Source organism: Myotis myotis, unplaced genomic scaffold, assembly GCF_014108235.1.
Source record: "Myotis myotis isolate mMyoMyo1 unplaced genomic scaffold, mMyoMyo1.p scaffold_m19_p_2, whole genome shotgun sequence".
Taxonomy (NCBI): Eukaryota; Metazoa; Chordata; class Mammalia; order Chiroptera; family Vespertilionidae; genus Myotis; species Myotis myotis.
In genome coordinates, this window is record NW_023416324.1 from 210,716,474 (window position 1) to 210,740,887 (window position 24,414).

The 24,414-nt window shown below is 54.0% G+C and overlaps 1 protein-coding gene across 6 annotated transcripts in view; it reads left to right on the plus strand.

Annotated features, from left to right (window-relative positions):
• The first annotated feature begins 3,759 nt into the window (after nucleotides 1-3,759).
• Nucleotides 3,760-24,414, plus strand: part of C2CD2 (C2 calcium dependent domain containing 2) — a 51,671-nt gene continuing 31,016 nt past the window's right edge. The window contains exons 1-3 of one of the 6 annotated variants that reach the window (XM_036351407.1): nucleotides 4,325-4,454; nucleotides 4,735-4,867; nucleotides 13,696-13,794. In XM_036351407.1, the coding sequence (XP_036207300.1) occupies nucleotides 4,811-4,867; nucleotides 13,696-13,794 (156 nt within the window). In that variant the 5' untranslated portion in view covers nucleotides 4,325-4,454; nucleotides 4,735-4,810. Of the gene's footprint in view, nucleotides 4,455-4,734; nucleotides 4,868-13,695; nucleotides 13,795-24,414 lie in introns of all 6 variants that reach the window. The other 5 variants (XM_036351404.1, XM_036351405.1, XM_036351410.1 and 2 more) reach the window with 5 other exon arrangements.

A 24,414-nucleotide genomic window follows, 5' to 3' on the forward strand; every position in this document is an offset into this window, starting at 1 on the left:
GCCTTCTGGGTCAGGGCCCGGCTCTGACCACAGGTGACCTTTGACTGCGTTTCGGGCTCCCCCGGCCCACCCGAGGGCATGACAGGAAACTGACCCAAAGCACACCGAGCCTCCGGACTGTGGAAATGACTAAGCCCATGCCATTGCAGCCAAGGAGATTGGGTCAAATGTCCACACGGGCCCACGGCTGAGGGCACAGAGCCAAATCTTAAAAGCATTTTGCTAACAGGAAATTCTCGGAATGTCTTCCCTCAGGGGCCACGGGAGGAAGCAGGCCATTTGTACTTACAGGTCGTCTGTCCATCCCAGGTCATCCATCAAAGCCCTGCCGGGGCCCAGGGCTCAGGGCCGTCAGGGCATCGGGCATAACTTGGTGGTTCAAGCTCTCACCACCACCACCAACCTCGTCGTCACCCTCGTCATGCAAACTGCTACAGAGCAAAGAAGCTCCTCCGCCGGGTTAGAGACGAACGACAAACTCCCTGGACCCCCTCCTTTCCTCTTTCAGAAATTTCCAATAATTTATTGGAAATTTTTTTTAATCAGATTGGTTGGGGTGACATTGGTCAACATGAACATATAGGTTTCAGGTGTGGGTTTCTATGCTACAAGATGTTTATATTGCACCATGTGCCCACCTCCCAAAGTCAAATCTTCTCCTTCACCATGTATTAGGACCCCTTTCTCCCCTCATCCCCTTCCCTCTGGCAACCACCAATTTCATTGTAAATTTAACAAAATTTTGAACAAATATTTATGCATACATCCCAATTTTTGCTAAGTATTTTTATAAACTCATAAGGATGTCTGATTCAATGGTAATGACTAATTTCGAGTATTAATAAGTATTACTTTGATTATGGATATGAAGCATCAATAACACTGGACATCTTTATAAATTTTTAAAAATGCAGCATCATCACGTTTCTTCCGGGGGTGTCAACATCAGCCAACAACCTCTGCCGAGCAGAGCATGGAGGACCCGGCTCTGCGGAAGGAGGGGTGGGCGAGAACCGGCGTCGCTCCTGGGCGCCTTGGGTGGGAGGGATGGCGAGCGGAGGAGAGGGCAGTGTGCGAGGAACAGGCAATGTCACCACGTGAGTGGAAAGTGCTGCCCTTAGAGAGCTGAGCCGACCAGGGCCCTCCACGCCCTGGGTGAGTGGGACTGGGAGCCTGGACGCCAGGCTGGGAGCAGAAGGGAGGACAGTCTGGTGTTTTTCATAGATGTATTCCTCGTGCATATCTTGCTGCATTTTTCCTGTAAGCCCAGGCCATCCCTTATTCTCTCTCTACTTGGTTCTGCGCAGAAGTAATTCGATACCTGAGTGTGTACACTCCTTTGTAAACATTCCAAACCGGAGGTGTTTGTTAGTTTACAGTTTGTTACAAGCTTCTCAATGAGCCAGGGGTTACATGCCTTAGAGACACGGGGTGAGGAGGGAGACTGGTTCCACCAGTCACCCAGGGAGGGCCCTCTCGTACCTGCCAACATGGCTAACAGCCGTGCGCACGTGGACTCATGCTGCAATAGGGAGACGGACAGTCCGAGGTTTCCAGCATCCCTGGATTTTGGCAAGGAGGCCAGTGGGACTTGAATTATTCAACTGCATAGGTCTGGCTGCAGATCGAAAATAATTAGAGGCTTGCTTCAAATAAGAAGAGATTCCCAGCCCAGCCAGTGTGGCTCAATGGTTGAGTACCCACCTATGGACCAGGAGGTCACGGTTCAATTCCCGGTTGGGGCACATGCCTGGGTTGTAGGGGGCATGTAGGAGCCAGCTGATCAATGATTCTCTCTCATCATTGATGTTTCTAGCTCTCTCTCCCTCTCCCTTCCTCTCTGAAATCAATAAAAATATTTTTTTAAAGAAATTTATTAAGAAAGGGAGAGCCCCAAACCCGCAACCCTTAAGGACCTGGGAGCTGAAGAGACAGCTAGTGTTTAATGACCAGGTGACTTGTAGAAAGCTCATAGGATCATTTTAGTTCCACTTTCTAATATCAGACCCACCTAATGACGGCTGGTTCTCCCCTGCCCAGCTCACCTGGGCAACCCGATGATTTCAGCTCCCTGCCAGCTTCCTGTTCTGTTCCCCACAAGGACTCTCAGTCCAGCTGCCTCCCAATTCCCTCCTGCTCAGAGAAGATCGGGGCTCTCAGATGTAAACTTCTTTTGCCCTCCACTGCTCTCGGCCCACAATTTCAAACTCAGTCTCATTTCCTGGCTTCCAGCCTCTAAGCGAGGGATCCCCTCGCCTGTGAGGGCCCCGCCAAACCCTCCTCATGGACCCTGGGGTTACCCTCTAGCTAAACTCGCTTCCCCTCCACTTCCTTCCAACCTTGCCTCCTCCACCTGCTGCTTGGAGTGATATTTACAAAATGCAATTTTTTTTCAGTCTGTGCTTCACATAGCGTGTTGCTTCTCCTTTTCAGTGGCTCAATCTACTACCCATAGCTTACTTAGGTGCTCTAGTTGCAACCCCACCCCACCCCTCACTGCCTCCAGCCATCACACATCCCCTTGCACTCTCTGCCTCAGGGGTGCAAAGCTACATGCAGGCCTCAGGGCCTTTGCGCGCGCGCACACACACATACACACACACACACACACACACACACGCACACACACACACATACCAACCTCCCCCTTCCTAGGTGGCACTTCACTCCTCCTCTTTAATACTTGGTATCCAGGGCAGATTCATCATCATACCTGTGGTACTCTTTGCTCTCCTGTTCCAGGGATTTTGCATAATAGGTGACAATAAATGCCACTGGCCTATGAACCAGATTGAGATCCTAATCTCTGATCTGCCAAACTAAACAGCTTTCTTAGCAAACTTCCCCTGAGCCTGGTTCTAAGGCTTCTACTCTCTCTACTCAGCCCCGTGGCAGGAAGGGGCTCAGGAGGAACCAGTGAGGACCCCCCTGCTGCAGTGGCAGAGCCAGAATCAACACTCGTTTACCCACCAGACTGGCCCATCAGCAGACCCTGTCTAGGTCAGAAGGCCTTGCTCATTCAGGTCTAGCCAACCCAATTCAAGGTCAAATCCCCTTCGTCCAGCTACAGAATACACCAGGGAGTCATTATTGTATTACTTAGGCCTTGGAGAATCTTAGGCTAGTGTTTCGCAGCATTTCCTAATGATGGGGCTCACTGCAAGGTGAGAGGCGCACACGCTTCTTAACAAACAACACATCCACTTGAGGCCCTCCTGGCTTTGGGGTGCGGAGTCACGGATTTCTAGGGACTTTCCAAGTATGTTAAAACCAGGCACCATCTTGCTGGTGGGCAGATGGTGACCCTAGAAATCACTTTTCCACACGCGAAGGCGTGCATGGGAGTGCGCGCACACATGCACACGCACACATGCACACGCACGCGCACACGCGCACATGCGCGCGCACAGGGAAGGCCAGACAGCCGGCCCCACCGTCTCCCTGGAATCCCGCTGACTAATTGGAAAGTCCCGCGCCCCGCGCTGTCGCGTCGCCACGCCGGGAGCATGTCAGCGCTGGAGAGAGCCGCGCCAGGCGCGCCCAGCAGGGCCACCGCGCTGCCGCGGCCGGGGGTCCGCAGGAAGTCGCGGGAAGGGGCTGGTGTTGCACGCACGTGGCGGGGCGGGAGTCCCGGATCGCGGCAGGAGCGGTGTCCACCGGGGCCGGAGGCGCGGGGCCTTTAAGGGGGCGAAGACCGACCGAGCGCCGGCGACCCTGGCCCCGCCCCCGAGGCCCGGCCCCGCCCCCTTCCCCGCCCCCGGCCGCAGCCTCTCCGGCCACTGCTGGGCAGCGGGCGGGACGCCGGGGGCGGCGCGCGCAGGAGGAAGCGCGCTGGGCCGCGGCCCGGGATCTGCCCAGACGCCGAGTCGGGAACGCCGGCCGCCGCGTCCCCAGTGCCAGGTGCGCGGGGTTGGGGGCGCAGTCCCGGGCGGTGGCTGCTGCGCGCGGGCCGGCTTTTCCTTCCGCTCGCCCCGCCCGGCCTCCAGGCTCCCTGCTCCCGGCCCCGCGTCCCGGGCCCCGGGCCCGCTTCGCCCGCCGCCCAGACCAGCCCGCTACGCCCCTCCACGCCCCCCGGCCGGCCGCGCGCGGGCTGATGTCCTGAGCTCGCCGCCGCGGGCTCCGCGTCCCGCCCGGGCTGCCCTGGGAAGTTGGGCGAGGCGCGCCGGGTATGCGCCATCACCATGTCCCGCCTGGACGCGTGGCTCGGTGAAGTCCAGTGGCTGGTCTTGGTGTCGCTCTTCGTCGTGGCCTTGGGCACCGTGGGCCTGTACCTGGCGCAGTGGGCGCTGGCCAGGGCGCGAGCTCGGCCCCCGCGGCGGGCGGCGCAGCCGGCCGAGGACCTGCGCCCGGAGTCGGACGTGCTGCTCTCCTGGATTCTGAGGCTGAACAGCTGGAGGAGCCAGTGGCAGGCCGCCTGGGTGGCCGCCCTGAACCAGGAGGCCAGGCGGAAAGGGGTGAGTTTCTGGGAGGGCGTGGTGGTGCCGCGGGGCCGGGTGCGGCTGCCGGCGGGGTGCGGGCTGGCGCGCGGAGCTCTCCTCTGGAGCCTCCCACAGCCCTTGGCTGATCCGAGGGCGCCTTCCCTGTGGGGGGGACCTTGAGAGTTTGGAGAAAGACCCTGGAGTGCGGACCGTCCCGGATGGGGGGGTCAAGACTAAGTGACGGAACCTTATTCGCCCCAGAGGAGGCGTGTCTGGCTGGTGGAGAGACTTGTCAGAGGGCCCGTTCCCCTTCTAGCTTATGGCAGCCCTTCCCGGAGTCCCAGGTGGATTCTGGTTCCCAGCTGGACACTTTCGGCCTTTGTACCTGATGTATGAATACCTGTGACCCAAGCATGCTTCCATCTAGAGAGCTGGATTTCACCAACGATGTACGTCTAAGAGGTTTGCTCGCGTTCCCTGGCATATAAAATTCGTGACCATTGAGAGCCAGCCGCTTCCAGACATTGTACTGGGGGCTTTGGGTGCACATGTCATGTGAATGCTCACAACTCCTGGGTCTGTCATCACTTTATAGGTAGGAGCTGAGGCCAGAGAGGTTAAGGAACCCACCCAAGGTCACACAGCCTGTGCTGGGCCGAGCTGGAATTGGACTCCAGCCACCTCCTGCCCCAAACAAAACGTAGGGACTTGTGACCCAACTGCTGCCGCACGCTCCCGTGGTTTTGTTTCTTCCATGGTTAAGGACGTGGGGGCTTATTTTTACTTTTAAGGCATCGTAGTTTAATGACAGATTCCTGGCGTCTCCTATTTCTGGTCATCCCCGTAGGAACTGGGGCCTGGTGGGATCGGGAGGTGCCTCCCAGCCTTGGCCCGTCCTCCTTGCTTTCATGGTCCTGCACCTGCTTGTGCAGTTCAGTGGAGAAGCCTGGGGCCTTGCTTTGGACATAGGGAAGGCAGTGGGCCTGTTCCAGAGACTCCCGGGCCTGGTCTTTGCACCAGGGTTTAAAAAACAAGAAAACTTTGCATATAAATGGCCATCCATCCAACAACTTGAAAGACTGACCCTGTTCTGAACTATTGAAAACGAATTGTACCTTTTGGATGAAAAAAAAGGCTTCAAGGTCAGTTGACTGCCAGCTGTCATGGTGCCTAGAAAATGTGCCCCTGCCGTTCAGAGCTGGATGTCTCCTGGCCAGGGACACCACCCCAGTTCTTGTGGGAGCCCTAACGCCATGTGGCCTCCCACTTGGGAGCACACCAGGTGCTGTCATTGACCCCTGATTGAGCTGGTGTCACAGGCCAGGTTCGGGGGCTGAGTGAGTCCACCTTGGTTGGTGGTGTGAGCAGGTGTGAGTCTTGTCCCTGCTCCCTTTAACATTCAGGGGAGCGTTGGGTGCGTGATTTGGCAGATCTGGAGGAGTTTCAGGCATGGAGGCGGGACCCTACCTCAGATGTGTGCGTTGGGGTAGCCCTGCTTAACCCGTTCTGCCTCGTTTCCTGGCATTTCTCGATTGGCTTCAGAAAATAGGATTGCCTTAGACACTGTTTCCAGATTGCTCCTGCGCCCGTGGTGTTGCAAGTTCCTCCTGGAATGCCTGGTTGGTCAGGTAAGGCTGAGAACCTTGAAGGAACTGGAGGTTTTGAAAGAAAACCTTTCACCCAGTCCCCTGACTCTGTGGGAGCAGGGGCAGCTCTGTTCAGGGAGTGGAGACAGGCATCTGGCTGGTTTGCCTTCTCTCTGTTCTATCTGCTTGTTGACCATGCACTGCAGCGTCAGGACCTCCGTGTTTCCACACTCCTGCCAGGAAGGCGCCCTGATGTACGGGGTTCGAGCTCAGAGCGTGGCAGAGACCTCCCAGACAGTTTGGGTGGCTGTGGATTGCATCTGCTTGTGCTCCCTGTGCCTGCGAGTGTTGCTTGATTTGAATTCAATTGGAAGGTGTTGCAGGAAGATAGGATCTGGGGAACTCCCGGCTACAGACTTGTCACACACCCTCCCTGTCCTCCCCCACCACTGTTGCAGCACTGATGACAATAAGGGTGAGCAGGCTGGTGTCTCTGGTGGCTGTCCTGACCCGGCAGCCCGCCCTGCAGTTCATCATTGCCCATTGCCCATTGCCCTCCCTCCAACTCGATTCCCACTAATCCCAGATTAGGGCTGATACTTCATGGCAGAGATGCCCTGCCCTGGCTGGGGAGGAAACCACTTCTTAGCCAGTCCCTGGGGGTTGGGGGCACCCTGGAAGTCACAATCATATCCAGCGTCTTCGTGAAAGGTGGAATTCTCTATCGAATGGAGACGGTAACTCTTGAATTCTGTCTTACCCCAACTTTGCATTTTAAGACCAGAAGGAATCCTACACTCTTCTAGCAAAGCCCCTTTCTGCTGCAGAGGGGAGACTGAGTTCCATGAGGTGGAGAGACATGCCAGGGTTGACCCAGATCCTGGTCCAGGTCCCCTGCGGGCAGGAAATTCGAAGTTGAGACCTACATGATCCTTTTCATGGAGGCCCAGCAAGAAGGATAAAGGGTTTGATTGCTTAGTGAACCATCCCTAGCTGTGGGGCTCCTTTCTCCCAGGACCTGAGGCTTGAGCACCAACCCGTGGAGCCTCCTTTGACTCTGAGTGACCCATGGCCATGGCAGTGCAGGTCCCTCCTGTTGGGCGGCCCTGTGGTTCTGACCCTTACTCCGAAACTATTTTTAAATTAGACAGGATGGTGAGTTGGAGAGACAGAGAGGAAACCATGGCTGCTCTGCCAGCTGGCCGGCCAGATGCCAGGTGTGTGGGGAGCACAGGTGACTTGCCTAGAGAGCTTTGAAAAAATGCACATGCCTTCCCCCTGCAGTTCGGACTTAGCAGGTTGGCAGGGGTGAGGGCGCACACTGTAGGTTTCACAATTTCCCCAAGCTGGCTTCTTCTCACACTGAGAGGCTGCCAGCTACACGCCAGTCCCTAGGCCAGCGGTTCTCAACCTGTGGGTCGTGACCCTTTTGGCGGTCGAACGATCCTTTCACAGGGGTCGCTTAAGACCATCCTGCATATCAGATATTTACATGACGATTCATAACAGCAGCAACGTGACAGTTATGAAGTAGCAACGAAAATAATTTTATGGTTGGGTCACACCATGAGGAACTGTATTGAAAGGGCCAGAAGGTTGAGAACCAGTGCCCTAGGCCAACTATCTGTCATTCACCCCACAGCACCTCTCCACTCTGGCGTCCCAAACACCAGTTCCAATTGATCTGATCACAGTTCAGTCATGAGAACAGACAGCCTAGAACTGCCTCAGTCACTCACTTGGGACGAACACATCTTGTCCAAAAGCAGCAGCTGAGGCTTTCCCTTTAGTTCCCCTGCGTAACTGTGACATTTACAAAATGGTTTGCCATGGCAGTTACCCCAGCGATGGTCCACACCCCGGACACCCACCTGGGAAGCTCTGGGTTGCGAGCTCTGCTGGTGAGCTGGACGGCGCTTCCCTGCCCAGGTGGGTGCCCACACGTTGTGAGTATTGACCTTAGAGTGGGGGCCGCCTTTCGGACTTGTCCAGCCGTGGGCCACCCTGAAGCTGTTGGGTTCTTTGGTCCTTTGCCCCAGGGTTTCTTTTCAGAGGGATGTTCTAGGTGCAGGTGACCAAGGTTGTGGGACAATCTGTGGTTTTCCGAAGAAAACAGGAAAGATGCTGTGTGAACCTAACTTGTAGATGCGCTTCAGCAATTTAAAAAGGAAACACAGTGATAAGACTTCAGAGTTTTCCTATTACATAATGAGCTCCGAGTGGTGATCACAAAAATCCAAACTCCTGGCCAGTGACAGAGGCCACGCTGTAAGAGGTCAGTTGGCAAGGATGTGAAGGCAGCCCTGGATAAGGGACCTGACCGGGCCCCTGCCTGCACCCTCCACCCCAAACCGGTCTCCTTTCTGTTCCGTGAACATGTTCCCTTTGTCTCAAATACTTACTTAACCTTTTTCTTCTTTAACTTCTATAAAGCTTTCAGAAGATCCCTATCCTCCCATTTGCCAGGTTGCTGCCCCACCCCCACCCCAGCAGCCTGTGCTTGTCCCAAATAGCATTGGCACCTGGTGCTCACTGGTGTCTCATGGAATTGTAAGCTAGTCTAGAGCCCTGTCTGCCCAGGCACAGCCCACCCAGCGCCCAGCACAAGGCTGGCTCACAGCAGTGGGTGTGGGGGGTGGGATGAATGGCAGGGCCTGTTAGAAACTTGTCGCCGGTGGGGAGAAACAGTGGCCATGAGCATCACCCCATCTGGACACAGGCCTTCCCTGCTTGGGAGCCAGCCAAGCCTGGGCAACTCAAGCTGTTTAATGTGCTTTGTTTTTCACTTCTAAAGAATCAACATTAAAGGAGGCTCACTGATGACTTTGCAAATTGTCCGCATGAAACCCAGGAGTAGGCGCCAGTTCAGGTTGTTCCCTGCGCTCACCCATTCTCCCAGCCTGACCAGGGCTCAGAGGAAGGAAAAGTGGGTGTAGTGTTCACTAAAATGCAGCCAAAGCTAACTTGACTCCCATCGTGGGCTGCTGAGTTGGGAGGGGACTTCTTGAGCCGCTTGGAAGAACTGTGCTCCCTGCTCAGGCTGAAAGCTCTGGGGCTGTGTGACCTGGGGCAAGTCCTGGCCTCTCTGTGCTTCATTTGGAGAAGAGGGAAGGTTTGGGTTCAATCTGAAGAAGAGAATCCACTCTGGATGAGATGAGATCGTCATGAGGCATTTAGTAAATTGCGTCAATAAAGGTGGGCTGCTTTCTTGTAAAGTCTCTTTTAAAAAAACATGATTTTTAAATTGCTCTTAGATTTACAGAAAAGCAGCAAAAATAATTCAGCCGAGTCGGCATGGCGTCGACCTATGAACCAGGAGGTCACGGTTCGATTCCTGGTCAGGGCAGATGCCCGGGCTGCAGGCTTGACCCTCAGTGTGGGGCGTGCAGGAGGCAGCCAGTCGATGATTCTCTCTCATTATTGATGCTTCTCTCTCTCTCTCTCTCTCTCTCCCTTCCTCTCTGAAATTTATAAAAATATTTTTAAAAATAATTCAGAGTTTCCATGTATTCCTCACTCAGCCTCACATAACCATAGCATAGTGATCAGAACCAAGAAATTAACATTGGTACAATGTTACTGTAATTTATAGTAAAATGATATTAACATTGTAACAGGACAGAAAATTAACATTGGCACCATGTTACTATAATTCACGGTACAATGATATTAACGTAAACAGTATAAAGACATCAATAGTGGCACAATGTTACTATAACTCATGATACAATGATGTTAACATTGTAACAGGACAAGAAATTAACATTGGCACCATGTTACTATAATTCACGGTACAATGATATTAACGTTGTAAACAGTATAAGACATTAACGTTGGCAATGGTCTGTAACCACTGAAGCCCTTATATGAATTTCACAGCTTTTCCACCAGGATCCTCTCTCGTTCCAGGGTCCCATCCAGGCCCACATGGCATTAAGTTGTTGCTTCTCCTTGGTCTCCTGCAGTCTTGAACAGTTTCGTATTCTTTCTTTGTTTTTCACAACCTTGCTAAGTCTGAAGGACATTGATTATTCTTTTGCCAAAGGTCCCTCAAATTTGGTGTTTTTAGATGATTGGACTGAGGTTATACAAACTGCAGAAGTGATGCTCCCCTTTCCATATACTAAAGCACAGGGTTCGTGATGTCATTGTAACTTACTGCTGGGGACTTGGGCCTTGATCCCTTGGTAAAGGTGGTTTGTCTTCTATCTTATGGCCCCTCTTATATCATTCCCTCTGAGGTTAAACATCTCGTGGAGATACTCTGAGACTGTACACATCCTGTTACCCCTCACACTTTGCTCGCGGACTCGGGCATCCCTCTGTGTGACGGGTCTGCAACAGTTACTTCTGGGGAGTTTGCTTAATGATGGTTTTTTTGTTTTCATCTCCCCTACATTTATTCTTTGAATTCCACTGCAAGAAAGGGCTGCCACCTCTCCTCCATCCATATATTTCGTTGGTTATTTCCATCAGGGTGGACTCACGGTGATTTCTGTGCATATAACCAACACTGTCGCTGTTGGCTGTGTTTTTTCACTGACTGTTGTTTGGCCACGGGCAGCCCTGTTAGCAGTAGCCTTTGTGTTCTGCCATCAAGACAGAAAGATGTGTGTGTGTGTATATTTAGCACTTCCTTCCTTCATGGCTCCACAGATGTTTTTTTCCTAGACTCATCTTGTGTTTTCCCTCTTCCGGCCCTGGATTCAGCCCCTTCTCCAGGCAGCCCCGATTCCTGCTTTTGGAGAAGTGTTTAGGAACCGAGATCCGGGGTCATTACTGCTGGGGTTTCATTGCTTCTAGACTTTTTTAGTGGACAGAGCTAGGAAGTGTATGTGTGTACACCAACACACTCACGCACATGTCTGCATTTCTCTTTCTGTCTGTATCTTCAAAACCATGACTTTATACCGATCCCCTGGCCTCCAGGTCAACAGCACAGAGTTCGTTTTATCTTCCCCTTTCCGTGTTTTTAACTTCCTTCTCCAGGAGGGAGGCATTGGGTACTCGCTGTCTGGAACGTATTTATTTACCTGGTCAGTTCTGGCCTCCGCCTAGAGTAGTTTCTGAATTGGCAGCCTGTACCCCTGCGAGACACACATTTACTGCCGAGGTTATGGCATTTATCTGCGGTCAGGGCACTGTTTCCCAAAGTGTCTTAGGTTAGAGCTGTGTTTCCCGCCCCTTCGGGGGTTATGATATTCATTGGTAATGAATGCAGTCAGGTCCATGTGCTAGTGTTGGGGTTCCATCGGGGGCTCCTCCCACATCCTGATTATTAAAGAGAGAATCCGTCTTTACCCAGTGATCTGGGATGCCACCCTTGTCCCCTGCTAAGTTTGCTCCTGTGTCTGGGGCTGTTTGGGACGTCCTGTTCCCGTCCACTGGTGTTTGTGCAGCGGTCCACACAGCTTGAAATGCGCAGGGTCTGCAGTGGGTGCTGATGTTGGCAGGGCTCGGCCCCTCGTGGCTTTCCTTGTTCAGTGTTTCCCTGGCGATTCCCAGGTGGACGTAAAGTCTGGCGCTGGCCTAAGCGGGGTAGCACCTGCACTGGGGCTGTCTGCTCACCGACAGTACGGACGTGTGGCAGTTCGCCGTTGGGTGTCGTACACACGCTTGCCTTCCTGAAGCTCAAGGAGTAGGCAGTCGGAAAGGGAAAGGGAACCTGTGTCCTTGTTTTAACTTAATTCCTGTCCTTTGTGAGACCACCTTTGACGTGAACTTTCCTGGTAGAATCTTTCCAGGGTTTTAATCCATGAGGGGCCTGCCATAGGTAAGAGGCTATGGACAGCGCCCCCTGATGCCCAGGGCAGGAGCCTGCGTCCAGGCTGCTCACAGCCGGCCGGCAGCCGTGCTCTGCAGCCTGGGACAGAAGGTGCATTGTTTCCCTCGCGCTGTCCGGCAGCTGTCACCACTCCTGCTGACGGGTGGCTTCCCTGCCTGGCACTGCGCTCCGTGCTGGAGGCTGTTCTCGCAGCCGGACGACCCCGTACTCGGACCCATGTCATCCCCGGGCTCATGGCTTCCCCCTGGCCAGCAGGCCACACCAAAACAAGCACAGCCTGGAGGGCGTCCGCCGAGCAGCCCGAGACTGTGACTTCATCGCTCTTGGGGAGTAGGTTTCATTCTCCTCCCATGATTTTTGGGGGGTGAGATCGGTGTTGCTGAAACAGGGCGAGGTTGGAAGCATGGAATTGGGAGTGTTCTGTGCCTGTTAGCTTTCCTTTGCGCCCTGGGGGATTCTTAAGAAGTAGCCCCCGATGAGGACATGGCCTGCTCGTGTGGGCTGTGCCTGCCAGCAGAGCTTGAGCGTCTTTTGCAGAATTTTGTTTCCCCACCCCGATCGCGTCTTGTAGCTGGAACCAGCTCACCACGCAGAGCGTCTCTGAGGTAGATAGAAAGTGGAGGGAGCTGTGGGGTGGAAGTTTCTCTTGCAGCCAGTCAGAACTTCCTTGGCCACGATACACGTCAGCCAGGAAGCAGCTTAAGAAGAGTTTCATGCCAGATTGTGTTGTTGGCATAAGTGTTTGGCCTCTCGAGATAATTTATTTTATTTATTATTATTTTAAAATATTTCTTATTGACTTTTTTTTTTTTTTTTTTTTTTTTTTTTTTTTTTTTTTAAAAGAGGGAGGAAGGAAGGGGAATAGAGAGAAACATCGATGATGAGAGAGTATCATTGATTGGTTGCCTCCTGCACACCCCACACTGGGAAGTGAGTCCACAACCTGGGCATGTACCCTGACCGGGAATCAAACCTGCGACCTCTTGGTTCATGGGTTGACACTCAGCCACTGAACCACACTGACTGGGCTCGAGAGAATTTATTTTTAAACGGACAAGCCCTGGTTTGTTCTTTCATAAAACATCAGTCTTGTTGCCTTGGGGGTCATATTAATTGAATTGCACATCTCACACGGTCAGAGTTTTAATTGCAAGAACCTAAATGGACATAGGCTGACAAGCCCCGGGGAGTTTACTGGAAGGGTGCAGAGGGTGCACAGAGCTGAAGGCTGGGTTCAACCGGGAACTCTGGGGGCAGGAGCTGGCAGCTCTGAGGTCTGCAAGGCACAGCCACCAGCCTGGCTCATTGCCAGCCAAGGAGTCCCAAATTCCAGGGAGAGGTGGCCGCCCCAAGAGTTCCTGCCCACCCACCCTTGGGCGGTGGGAAAAGAGAAGGGGGCACCTTAGGTGCAATGCCAGGGACCAGGAAGAAGGAGCTCTCTACAAACAGGGCTCTCACCAGAGGAAGGGAGGACACAGCCCTGGCACCCACTGTGTGTGGCCAGACGCTGTGCTAGAGCCGCAGACCCACAGGCCAGCATGGGCACCCCACCCCCTGCAGAGCCTGCGTTTCCTTACACTGTGAGCCTGAGCATTCAGAACGCCCTTCACTGTCTTCATCGTTAGATTTGCCCTTGTTCCTGGGAGTCTCTGCTTCCCATCCTTGTCCCATAACTGAACCTGCCCCTGAGCGGGAGCCAGCCTGAGCTGGCGCACAGGTGCATGCACAGGTGTGTGCACTGGCTGATAATTGACCTTTGCTACTGCTTAGAAGCCCAGGTTAACTAAAAGGAGCCCTGTTACGTTTTCTTGGATGTGCAGAGCTTTTCTAGCAGAAGCCTGACTTCCTCTAAAAAGCAGGCATCGCCGCTCTGCACACGTCTCCTCACTGCGCTTCTCTCTTCCAGGGCCCGCTGTCCCTGTCCTTCGAGGAGGACCCGCAGCAGCCGCCCCTGGAGCTGGCGGTGCAGCAAGTCTCCAGTGGGGCCCGGTCGGCTCAGGAGAAGGTGAGCTGGGTGCGGTCCCCTGTGAAGGGCCTCTCATCTAAAGCTGATGGGGGTAGTTTATTCTGTCTGAGAATTATTTGAAAACGTAGATGCCTTACATGAAGAACATCTGCTCATCAGCTGGTGGATGGAGACATAAAACGTGGTATAGCCGTACAATAGGATATTGTGCAGCCTGTAAAGGAATGAATCTCTGACATGCAGCAACGCATAAGCCTTGAAGACGTTATGCTCAGGGAAAGAAGCCAGACACAAAAGATGACTTATTGCAGGATTCCTTCTGTATGAAGCATCCAGGATAGAACAATCAGTAGAGACAGAAAGTAGACCCGTGGTCGCCAGGGCTGGGTGGGGAAATGGTGGTGACCGCTGTGGGTACGGGGTTTCCTTTGGGGGTGATGAAAATGTTCCAGTGGTGATGCTAGGCATACAACTCTGGGAAGCGTATTTTAAAAACATTTAATTCTACAGTTTAAGTGGGTGAATTATATGGTATGTGAACTTATATGTGTATGTGTACAATACATATGTATATATTCTGCAATATGACATATAGATTTGAACCATTTAGATAGTGTGGAGAGTTCATTTTACAGTTGCTAACCACTCACAAGCTGAAATGACTTACTAGACTCATCAAATACCATAAATAATTTTATTGATTTTTTAAAAACGCAAAGTGTCTGTAAAACATCCCAAAGAACCACATCCACTTAAAAGCGTGCCACGCAGCAGCCGGGGGAAGGGACACCTTTTGTGACCCCAGGTCAATAGGCAGAGCGCTGCTGGCCCCGGACGCCCGCCCACATGTACCTCCCCCCGTCTCAGCGGGAGTGTTGTTCGTGCATTTGTGAAGAACATTCACCGCTGTGTGTGAGGCTTTACAGCCAGCTTTCTCTGTAGAGGGCGTGGCAGTTCTGAGAGGCATCCGGGTGGACTTAGGTAGCTCTGTTCACGGGCTTCAATACGGTCAGGGCTCTGGACGGCCCGCAGCTTCCTCCTCCGTCCACTGCCGACGGGGCCTTAGGCGGTTCTCTCTTTGTCAAGTGCAGCAGCTGCATGAGCCTGACTGTGCGCAGGGTCCTAACCCTCAGCCAGGCGTGGGACTGAGGGTGGGGGTGGGGGGTGCGGCCAAGCTGTGGGTACGCGGAGTTTTCCAGAACTGGTCCCCAAAGTGCTGTTCCAGCCGACTCTGCCCGCAGCACAGGAGAGCGCCTTCCCCTCCCCTGGCCAAGGCACTCACACGGTGGTACAATCCTGGAGCCAGTGTGGGGAGCCTCTGGAAGGTTTTGGGGTGACAGGAGGAAACCGGCGGCAACAACGCAGGATGCTGAGTCCGGCATGGCCCACAGCGCTGGGAGGGGCCGGGTGAGCAGGGGGCACAGGTGGGCACTGAGGCGCAGACCCCCGCAGGCCTGGCCTCCTGGATGCCCCGGCGTGGGCATGTCGGGGCCGGTCCCTTTGTGGTGGGCAGTTCTGTTTGCTGTTCTCTGCCACTGGCCCAGCTAAGAGAGCAGAGCGTCCGGGCTGGCCCGCAGGTGCAGGGAGGAGCAGAGCGGGAGCAGCCGTCGGGCATTGTCGAAGGTCTGGCTCCGGTGCCAGGGGAAGTGGATGGTGAAAGTTCGTTTGCTTTAATACAGTTGCAGCACGATGCGCGCCCGTGAGGAAGTGCACAGCCGCTCAGCGGTGCAGAAACTCCTTCTTTAAAGTCTGTGCCGAGCCCTCCTCCCTCGGCTCCCTGGGCTGGGACCGCTGACCGCTGTCCACAGGGGCCCTGGAGGCTCCCTGCCGACCGCAGGCAGACGGAAGAGTGCGCGCACGGTCCTGTTTTGTTTCACAATTATCTTCATGTTCTTGACGATTATGTTCGTGGCCAGGCAGGGAAATGAGCCTTGTCATTGCCTCGTGCTGCGGCTAGTGCTGTCCCCCTCGGACAAGCTGGCCAGCGGTTGGGTGACAGGCGCCCGGGGCCCTGCACAGTGTGGGAAAGTGGGTCCGGTGGTGTCGTGTGTCGCAGTAACGCTTGGCAGCCCGGGTCGTGTGCACGCCCACGTGTGGGGACGCCCTGCGGGATCGGCCTGGCTCCTGGGAAGCTGGGCTGGACTCGCCGGGCGCGTGGCTCCTGCGCACGGCCTTTGCCGCTCTTGGACGAGCAGCGTGGCTGAGCTGGGCGCATGTCAGGGCGTCCTTTTGCAAAGGGATCCAGCCAGACTAATCGGAGTTTCTCCTGTAATGCGTCTCCGGTGGGAGGTTCCTTAATCTGTGCATTAAATGGAGGGGAGCACACAGGAGCTGGTGTTCCCCAGCAGCCTGTGGGGCTGGACGCCAGTGGGCTGTCCTCCTCCTTTTAGGATCTGACCTACGCACATGACCCTCCCCCCACTTAGATGGAACCCTGTGTCTGCATCGTCATGTTCTCTCTGCTCAGCATCGTTCTTGAGAAGGAAAAAGACCAACAGACCCCGAAGCCCACAAACACATGTTACGAAAGAAATACAGGTGTGATTTCAAGGACACGGCCCGCCCCTCCTAGGATCCCCCCACAGTGCCAGGCTGTATCTTTCTCGTCTCTCCGGCTCGGCCCCGACGTGGACCTGTGGATGGCATTGGAGCTAGTGACAGAGACCAGCCTGCCTGGGCCTGGGGTCTGGTGTGCAGTCGCATCTCTGGTCACTTAGCCGAGAGCGGGGGGCTCTGGTCAGCCTTCGGAGCATCTTCCTGACTGTGTTTGGTCTTGAGTCTCCCTGCGGGCCCCTCAGGAACAGAATCTGGCCCGCCCTGCTCTCTGGGTGCCCTGTGCGTGGACTTTCTCCTGTGGCCCCCTAAAGACCCTCACGGCCTTTGCAAATATCTTGCTCATCAGCAAACCCACCTCAGCGCCCTGCACAGAGACGGGGTCTCACTGAGAGCGGTTGGGGTCCCCTTGCAGGACCTGTGAGAGGTGGGGAGCCCACACTCGCAGCCTTGGCCGGGCCGGGCCTGCCTGAGCTGTGTACCCTTCAGTGTGGGGTTTTCCTTCTACCCAGCGACCACCTCTCCAACGTCCTGGACGCCAGCTGGGTGCGCAACAGTTCGGTTCCATTTCAGCACTGACTAGTGCCTCACAAGTCTGTGTTCACGTCAGACGCCAGTCCCAAATCAGGGGCCCCTATACTCTGACCGATTGGCTGTAAAGTCAGGGGATCCCACTTCTCCTCAGGTCCGGTTATTTGCTGGAACAGCTCACAGAACTCAGTTTGTAACACAGGACGCGGCTCGGGAAGCGCCGAGGGCAGAGATGCGCGGGGCCAGGTGTGGGGAGGGGCGCAGGCTTCCATCTCTCTCTGCGTGCACCGCCCTCCCCGCACCCCGACCCACAGCTCCCTGCGCCCCTTGTGGAGGGGCACTGATGGAGGTTCCATGGTGTGGGCAGGGCTGATGACATCACTGGCCGTTGGTGATTGAATCCAACCTCCAGCCCCTCTCCCCTCTGGGAGGTTGGGAGGAGGCTGGCGGTATCAGCCCGGTCGGCCTGGTCCCGTCTTGCTGGTTACCAGCCCTCTCCTGACGCTGTGTAGGGGCCCCAGCCACCAGCACCAAAACACACCTTGTCACTTGGGAGATTCCGGGGGTTTTAGGATCAGGGTCCCAGGACCTGGGGTCCAAGGGCAGCTGTTTGTTTACCACAGGCCGCGGCCCTGCAGAGCTTGTGGCCTTTCCCTAGGGAAGTCTCCCTGCGGGGTCTCAGCTTGCCTGGCCAGTGGGGCATCTTCTCACGCAGGCACACACTCCGCCCAGGCCTCCCAGGCCCGTGGAGAGGGGCCCCTCCCTGTGGGGCGCTGCTGGGAGCCGTCACCTGCACACGCCCCCCAGGACCCCCTCTGCCTCCTGCCCGGGCTGACAAGCACCAGGGACTCTTCTCTTCTCCCCGATTGTGGTCACGCTCTTACCCAGAGCAGCGCGCTTCCACCTACCTTCTCATTCCTCACGTCCTGGGAGAGGCTCGCTCTAGAATGCGTGACCCAGAAAAAGGCCTCCTCTATTGCGATATTGCCGGTGGCCTAGGGGCCAGCGCGTCCTCCGCACGATGCGGCCACAGCCCTTCCCGGCGCGTCCCTGGGCTCCCAGGTCCCACGCGGCTCCGTGCGGGCGTGAGGCCCACGAGCCCACGGGGAGATGCCTGTGCGGGGATCGGCGGCCGGGGGTTTGCGCTGTGGCAGGCGCTTCGCTGAGCCAGCCGTGCACTTATGTCTCTTGTGCCGGGGGCAGGCTACGTGTCTCTGAACGCAGCCGGTGTTAGGAAAGCTGGCCAGTGAGCATGCGGGGAGCAACCTTTCGAGACCGGCAGGGTTGTTGGCTTGCTTGGTGTGAGGCCAGGCGCCCTGTGAAAAGCATTACGTAGCTTTGATTTCCAGGCCGTTTGTAAACAAATAGAGGCTTCTAATTAATGAGCAGCTGTGGGTTAGAGTGTTGGATCCTGTCATCACCCACCCAGCATGGGGCGTGGCTGTGAGGCCGGGAGACACTGGTTGGACGGGGCTTGTTTTGGGTGCCTCCTTCTCTCCTCAGCCGCAGGTGCTGCCTGTACGTAGGAACCCCTCCCTGCAGGAAGGTGAGGGCGCCGGCCTGTGCACCCCCGGCACGACGCCTGCCCTGTCATCACTCGTGATGCTGATGCTATCGGGTGTGACCAGCCCTGGGCGCTGGGCGCGTGCTCATTCATACTGCGCTCAGCACCTCCGCCCCAGCAAGTGTCATGCCCACTGTTCAGAGGAGAAAAGCAAGGCAGAGAGGCTGAGCCACTTGGCCAAGGTCGCCGAGAGCTACTAAGGAGCAGAGGCTGGGTTTGAACCCCCGTCGGCCCCCAGAAATGAGCTCCGACCCCTGCACGTCGCACACAGCACACCGGGACTGTTCTTTTTGCATTTTTTAGTGCTGTTTCCCTGAAGCCCTCACTCCCACTCTCACCAGAAAAGAGACAACGAAGATAAGGAAAGGACTGAAAGGCACTAACCAGCCTTTGCTTCCATAAAGCCAGAGCGACACAGGATTGGGCCATGGCCTGGAACTTCCCCCAGAACTGGTCCGCATTGAATGCTGGGGAACCCCACGGCCAGCACTGGGTGTGTATCGTGTACTGTGAGCACATGGTGTTCTCACTAAGCCTGCCTGTTACACATTTACATACTGAAACATACTCCGCAGGCTTCTGGAGTCCCCTCTGCTCTTTCCAGGCCTCAGGGGGTCCCTTGGTTTGCAAAGGTAGCCAGGTTCAAAGTTGTTCATGTTTGTCTCTGTAGTTCAGGGGTGGGGGAACATCTGGCCCGCGGGCCATATAAGGCCCGAGAAATCATTTGGTCTGGCCCTGCGTAGGCATTAGGGGTGAGTGAATTAAACGTTTGACCAAATATAGCAAGCTGATTTTTAATAATAGTTGATAATTTCGTATGGCCCTCGAGTGATGTTATAAATATCCAAATGGCCCTTGGCAGGAGAAAGGTCCCCCGCCTCTACTGCAGTTGCAAAGAAGATGCTTGGCTGACCTGTTTTTGTTGTTGCTGCTGCTTTGTATGACTTGAAGTTCCAGGTACTCCATTAGCCTGGCATTTATGCTAAAATGCTAAGGTTCTGAAATGTTGAACTGGGTCTTTCCAGGGGCAGGTAGAGATTACTCCTGGCAGGGCCGTCTGTTTGGGTTACGGTGTTCAGAATCCTGAGCCCAGTAGCCGTCGGATAGAGCCTGACCTCACCTGGAGAAGACAGGGTGCGAGCACCCACGGGCTGCTGAACACAGAGCTTGGGCGTGAGGGTGGGTGTGGCGGAGTGACCCGGCCCAGACCCAGCCGGAAAAAGACCCAAGTCCTTGCCCTTCATCTTAAAGGAAATGTCTCGAGTGTGTTTCTTTATACAGAGTCGATAAAGGAGAACTTCATGTTCACCTGTTTTGAAGCTGAAGAATGTGCACAGTAAACCGTAGTGAGAATGCCTCCTGGAAGCATAGTGTTACGGAAAGCCTCCTTGTTCGTTGTAAAGTATCCCAACAAGAGAAGGGACGGAGACTGCGGCGGGGGGCAGGTTGTCAGAGCCCGGATTGTCCCAGGCACACCCCCGGAGCCTGTACCCAGCATCCCTTGGGCTTGGCTGCCCTCTTGTTTCCAGCATTTTCCCTCTCAGTCCACCGGGAGAGCTGCATACAAAAGTCCACCTTCACCCGCATATTGTGAACGAGTGGGCAAGGGGGGTTGACTTCATAGATGTCCTGATAATGTTTGGCTCTAATGGGTTTTACTTTTAAAACTGAGTATGTTGTACCAGATCCGCCCTGTCCTCGGGAACCTCGGAGCCAAGATTGCAAAGTCGGGACGAGATCTGGTGGGGAATCAGGGTGATTACTGAAGGATCTTTCCTGCCGTGTTATCTTGGCATCCTCTTCTCAGGATGCTACCAAGGATGATTCAAGTGAAAAATATTCAGTGACATAAACCTTTTTGGATACGGTTTTCTCTTTCTCGGCTGTGTTCCTAGTTCTTTTGGAGACCAAAGTAATTAAATTGTTTCCAGTTTTCCAGAGTGTTCCAGGCAAAGGAGCGGAGGCAGCTGGACCAGAGGCCCGATTGAAAGGGAAAGTGGAGAGAGTGCAGGGGGTGTGAAGACATTAGGGGACTTTCTGGGTGTGAGCAACAGCCCGACTTGGGAGTGCCAGGCCTGAGACTCTTTGGTCCTACTCTGAACAAAGGAACACTGTTTCCAGACAAGACCTATTTGTGTAGGTCTGTGAGTATTCAAGGGGTAAGACCTATTTGTAGAGGTATGTGAGTAATTTAAGGAACAGGACCTCTTGGTAGAGGCATGTGAGTATTCAAGGGGTAAGACCCATTTGTGTAGGCCTGTGAGTATCTAAGGGACAAGTCCTATTTGTAGGGGTACATGAGCATTTAAGGTCTTCGAGCTGGATTCTGTCCTGCAGGTCGTGATGAAATATGCTCACTTTCACATCCTGACGGTGCCTCTGTCAGCTGCCTTCTCTCTTGAACCTGGGGGTGGACCAGGAATGCCCTGACCTTCACTTGTCAGACCAGGTGCTTGTGGGAAAGAAAGAAAAAAGCTTCTACAGAAAGTGACCTCACAAGATGACCTGATTGCAAACTCCTCACTGGGCAGGTCATGGTGGGCAGTCACACCCCTGGCATAGAGCTTCTTTCGTAAAAGGCTTACCTTTGCCTAAGCCAGCCGTGTCCGTGGTTCCTGTGTACCTAGGTTAACACACCTTTGAAATGCGCCCTGTCAGGCCCCCGCTTCTAACACGTGACCACCCTCAAGAGAGCAACAGCCCTAACTCTCCGGTAGTCCCATCCTGCCTTGCTTTTCCCACCTCCGAGTAATCCTCCTTACGTTCCCTCCCTAATTCCAAAGGCATAAAAGAAGCGGCAACCCCCCTTCTAGGAAGCGTCTTCCCAGTCTGTTGAGATCTTGCTTCCAGGTGTATCCTGTGTTTGGCTCAAATACATTTTTATACAAATTCTCTGCAGGTTTGGATGTTTGTTTTTTAATTTTTTTAATTGATTTTTTAGAGAGAGAGGAAGGGAGGGGTTCGATTGAGAGAAACATCAATTGGCTGGCTCCTGCACGGGCCCCTACCGGGGACCGAACCCGTAACCTGGGTATGTTCCCTGATCGGGAATTGAACCAGCGACCTTTGGGGCATGGGGCGATGCCCACCCAACTGAGCCACACCGCGAGGGCTGCAGGTTTGGGTTTTTTATGTCAACATGCTCCTTGAGCACCTTCGGGCCCTCACCACGTGCCGCCCGCCCTCCATTAAAGGCTCTTGGCCGCGCAGGGCGAGGAGATTTGTCTGGAACACACAGCTCAGCCTCCCTGCTTGTCTTTGAAATGGTTTATGTGATGGAGGAGTTCTTTGCTTACCTTGGGAGAAAATACCTCAGGAAGGAAGCAGTGGGTTCGGGGCGCTCCTTCCTGTGCCCTTGGCCCCGTGGAGTCCCGCTCTGGGCCCCGGGTTCACTTCTGTTCTCAGGCCCTCGGTCCCCGCAGTGCCGAGGAGTGTCTGTCTCCATGTAACTCTGAAGGTCCAGCATGGCTCTCAGACTGCTTCCTAAGGAACCCCAAGCACCATGGCTGTGTAACAGCTCCACGTCCTGTCCGTGGGACTCTGAGGAACTAACTAGGCATCCCCACAGACATGGTGTATATGGGGAAACTCTGGGGTCGAGATCAGGGCCTCTACTGACGAATTTCAGAGGGAAGGTGGGGGTAGGGGGGTTAACGGGGGGGGGGGGGCGGCGGCGACTTATAGGCATATATGCATAGCCCATGGACAAAGATAATGGTGTGGTGAAGGCCTGGAAGGGGCGGGTGCGGGGTGGAGGGGGGTCAATGGGAAAAAAAACAAAGGGGACAGCTGCAATACTTTCAACAATAAAGATAAATAAATAAAGACCAGGGCCTCTGTCTGCTCATCGGTATATCGGTAGCTGTCAATCTTGGACATTCTGTCCCCTTAGGTGGGGTCTTGTAGCAGGCAGTCCTGCTGTCTGGTAGTCTAAGGGGGAGGGGGACACCCTGGGGTGGCAAGGCCTTGCCGCTGTTCTCCTGGGTTGAGGGCATTTAATTTAATCCCCATTGTGGATAACTCCTTAATGCACTGAAAGAAGATTACTTATTTTTAAAAGCTCCTTTCCATTTTGTTCTCGTGCATTTGACAAATGGGCCATTATTATTCTCAGGGTGGCCGGGGCAGAGGCTGGGCTGGACAGGGTGGGGCCCCGACCGGTGTCCCTCCAACGGCCTCCTGGGAACAGTGGTAGCATTTTGTGTGGCCATCGTGGCATGTGGAGGCAGGATCGGATGGTGGTTTTAATGAGTGTTTCCAGCTGAATGCTGAAGGGAGGCCAGGAAACCGCTGGTCTGTGGGGCTTGGTTTTATGCGGAGTCGGAAGCCAGCGGGCTGGGAAGACCCTCAGAGGGTCTGTGTGGGGAGCCACTCGGACCTGGAGGTGTCTCACTTTCAGTGCAGAAGTGTTAGCGCCCTTTAAACTCATCTGTTTCTGTTTTTGTGTGTTTATTTGCTTTTAATTGAGCGCCTGAGCTGTCTCTGCCTCAAGGAATGGGTGGGGCAGTAGGAAGCTCCTTGTAGAATTGGATGGAAGGAAACCATCTCTCCCTTGCTTGCGGCGGGCACTAATAAAGCGGCCCGTTTTCCTGGGGAAACTCCGGTTAGCTTCGCAGAGGAGATCCCAAAGAAATAACAGACATCAGCCAGTCAGCTGTCTGTTTTTTTATGTTTCGCAGGAGCGAGGCCTGGGCTGCTGAGACGGGGGACAGCGAATGCTCCGTGTCCTGTCGTTTGTGTGTGAGGCCTCAGGCATCAAAATATGTTCCTCCAGCGAGGATTGTTTACAGAGCATTTATTTTTATAACGAAAAGACGACATTTCTTATACAAACATTTTCCCGTTCCAGCCTCTTGTGAACACGGGAGATGCCATCACGTGATGAAGATACTGTAACTAATCCACATGAATTTGTCTTCTGAGACGAAGGGAGGGTGAAGATAGGGCTGGGCAACTTTCTGCCGGTGTTGGGAATAGGCAAGATTTTCTTCCAGATCTGTGCCATGGACGTCTTTGTGAAATAGGCCCCAAGAAAGGAACTATTTTGTTAATCTTTCTACTTCCTAATAAACCCACCAGAGGATTAAAACATTTTCTCTTTCTTCCCAAGTGACACCCTCCAATGTGGGGCCAGCAGTTCCCTTGGGAAGGTGGGGGAGTCCATCTGTCCTGTTTCGCTCTCAGCCTCCTGATGACCGGGCTGTGGCCAGGCACCCTGGCCACCTGCTAGCCTCCCTCCATCCTCCCAGGCGTGCACACCTGCCACCTGGCCCGGGAGTCATCCCACCCTGGGCTTGCCCGGCGTCCTGCCAGAAGGGTGACTGGCCCTCCTTCTAGATCTGCTTCCGCAGAGGGATTCTGGGACAGAAACTGGATATTCCTCTATCACAGTCATCCCTCTAAAATGCTTTGTGATTTATGTCAGGAGTATGGCCTGGTTATTCCTGGTGGAATTATTTGTCTTCTTAAACGTGCTCATTTGATAATTCTATTTTTAAGTCTGTATAATTTCATAACTGTTTAAAATTTCATATGTTCTTTGAATTATTCCCACATCTTTGAAAACCACGACAGGTTAAAATTTATTTATATAGGGAAAATTTCTTGTGTTCTGGATATGTTTTTTAAGTGTTTTACTTGTAGCATCTATAGCTTATTTTCTTTCAAAGGCTCGTGTTTTAGTGAGAGGTGATGGCTAATGGCTCTCACTTGTATGGATGTGGGATTGTCTGGGGAATTTAAAATCAGCGGGTGTGGAGAAATAGAACAGAGGGATATTTAAAGAAAAGCATCTTTATGCGTGGAGAGAACATAACTAGATTTGGGCAAGAAAGAGTTTAGCTCCTGAGAAATCCATCAGGAAGAAAAGATCTGAAACATTTTCTCCAGTTTTCAGACTGTTACATAACAGAAAAGATGTGGTCTGGATATTTTTCCAAGTTTGGAACTCTGAATTCCTGTCCTTGCTAGTCTCTCTCTCTCTCTCTCTCCCCCCCCCCCCCCCCAATAAA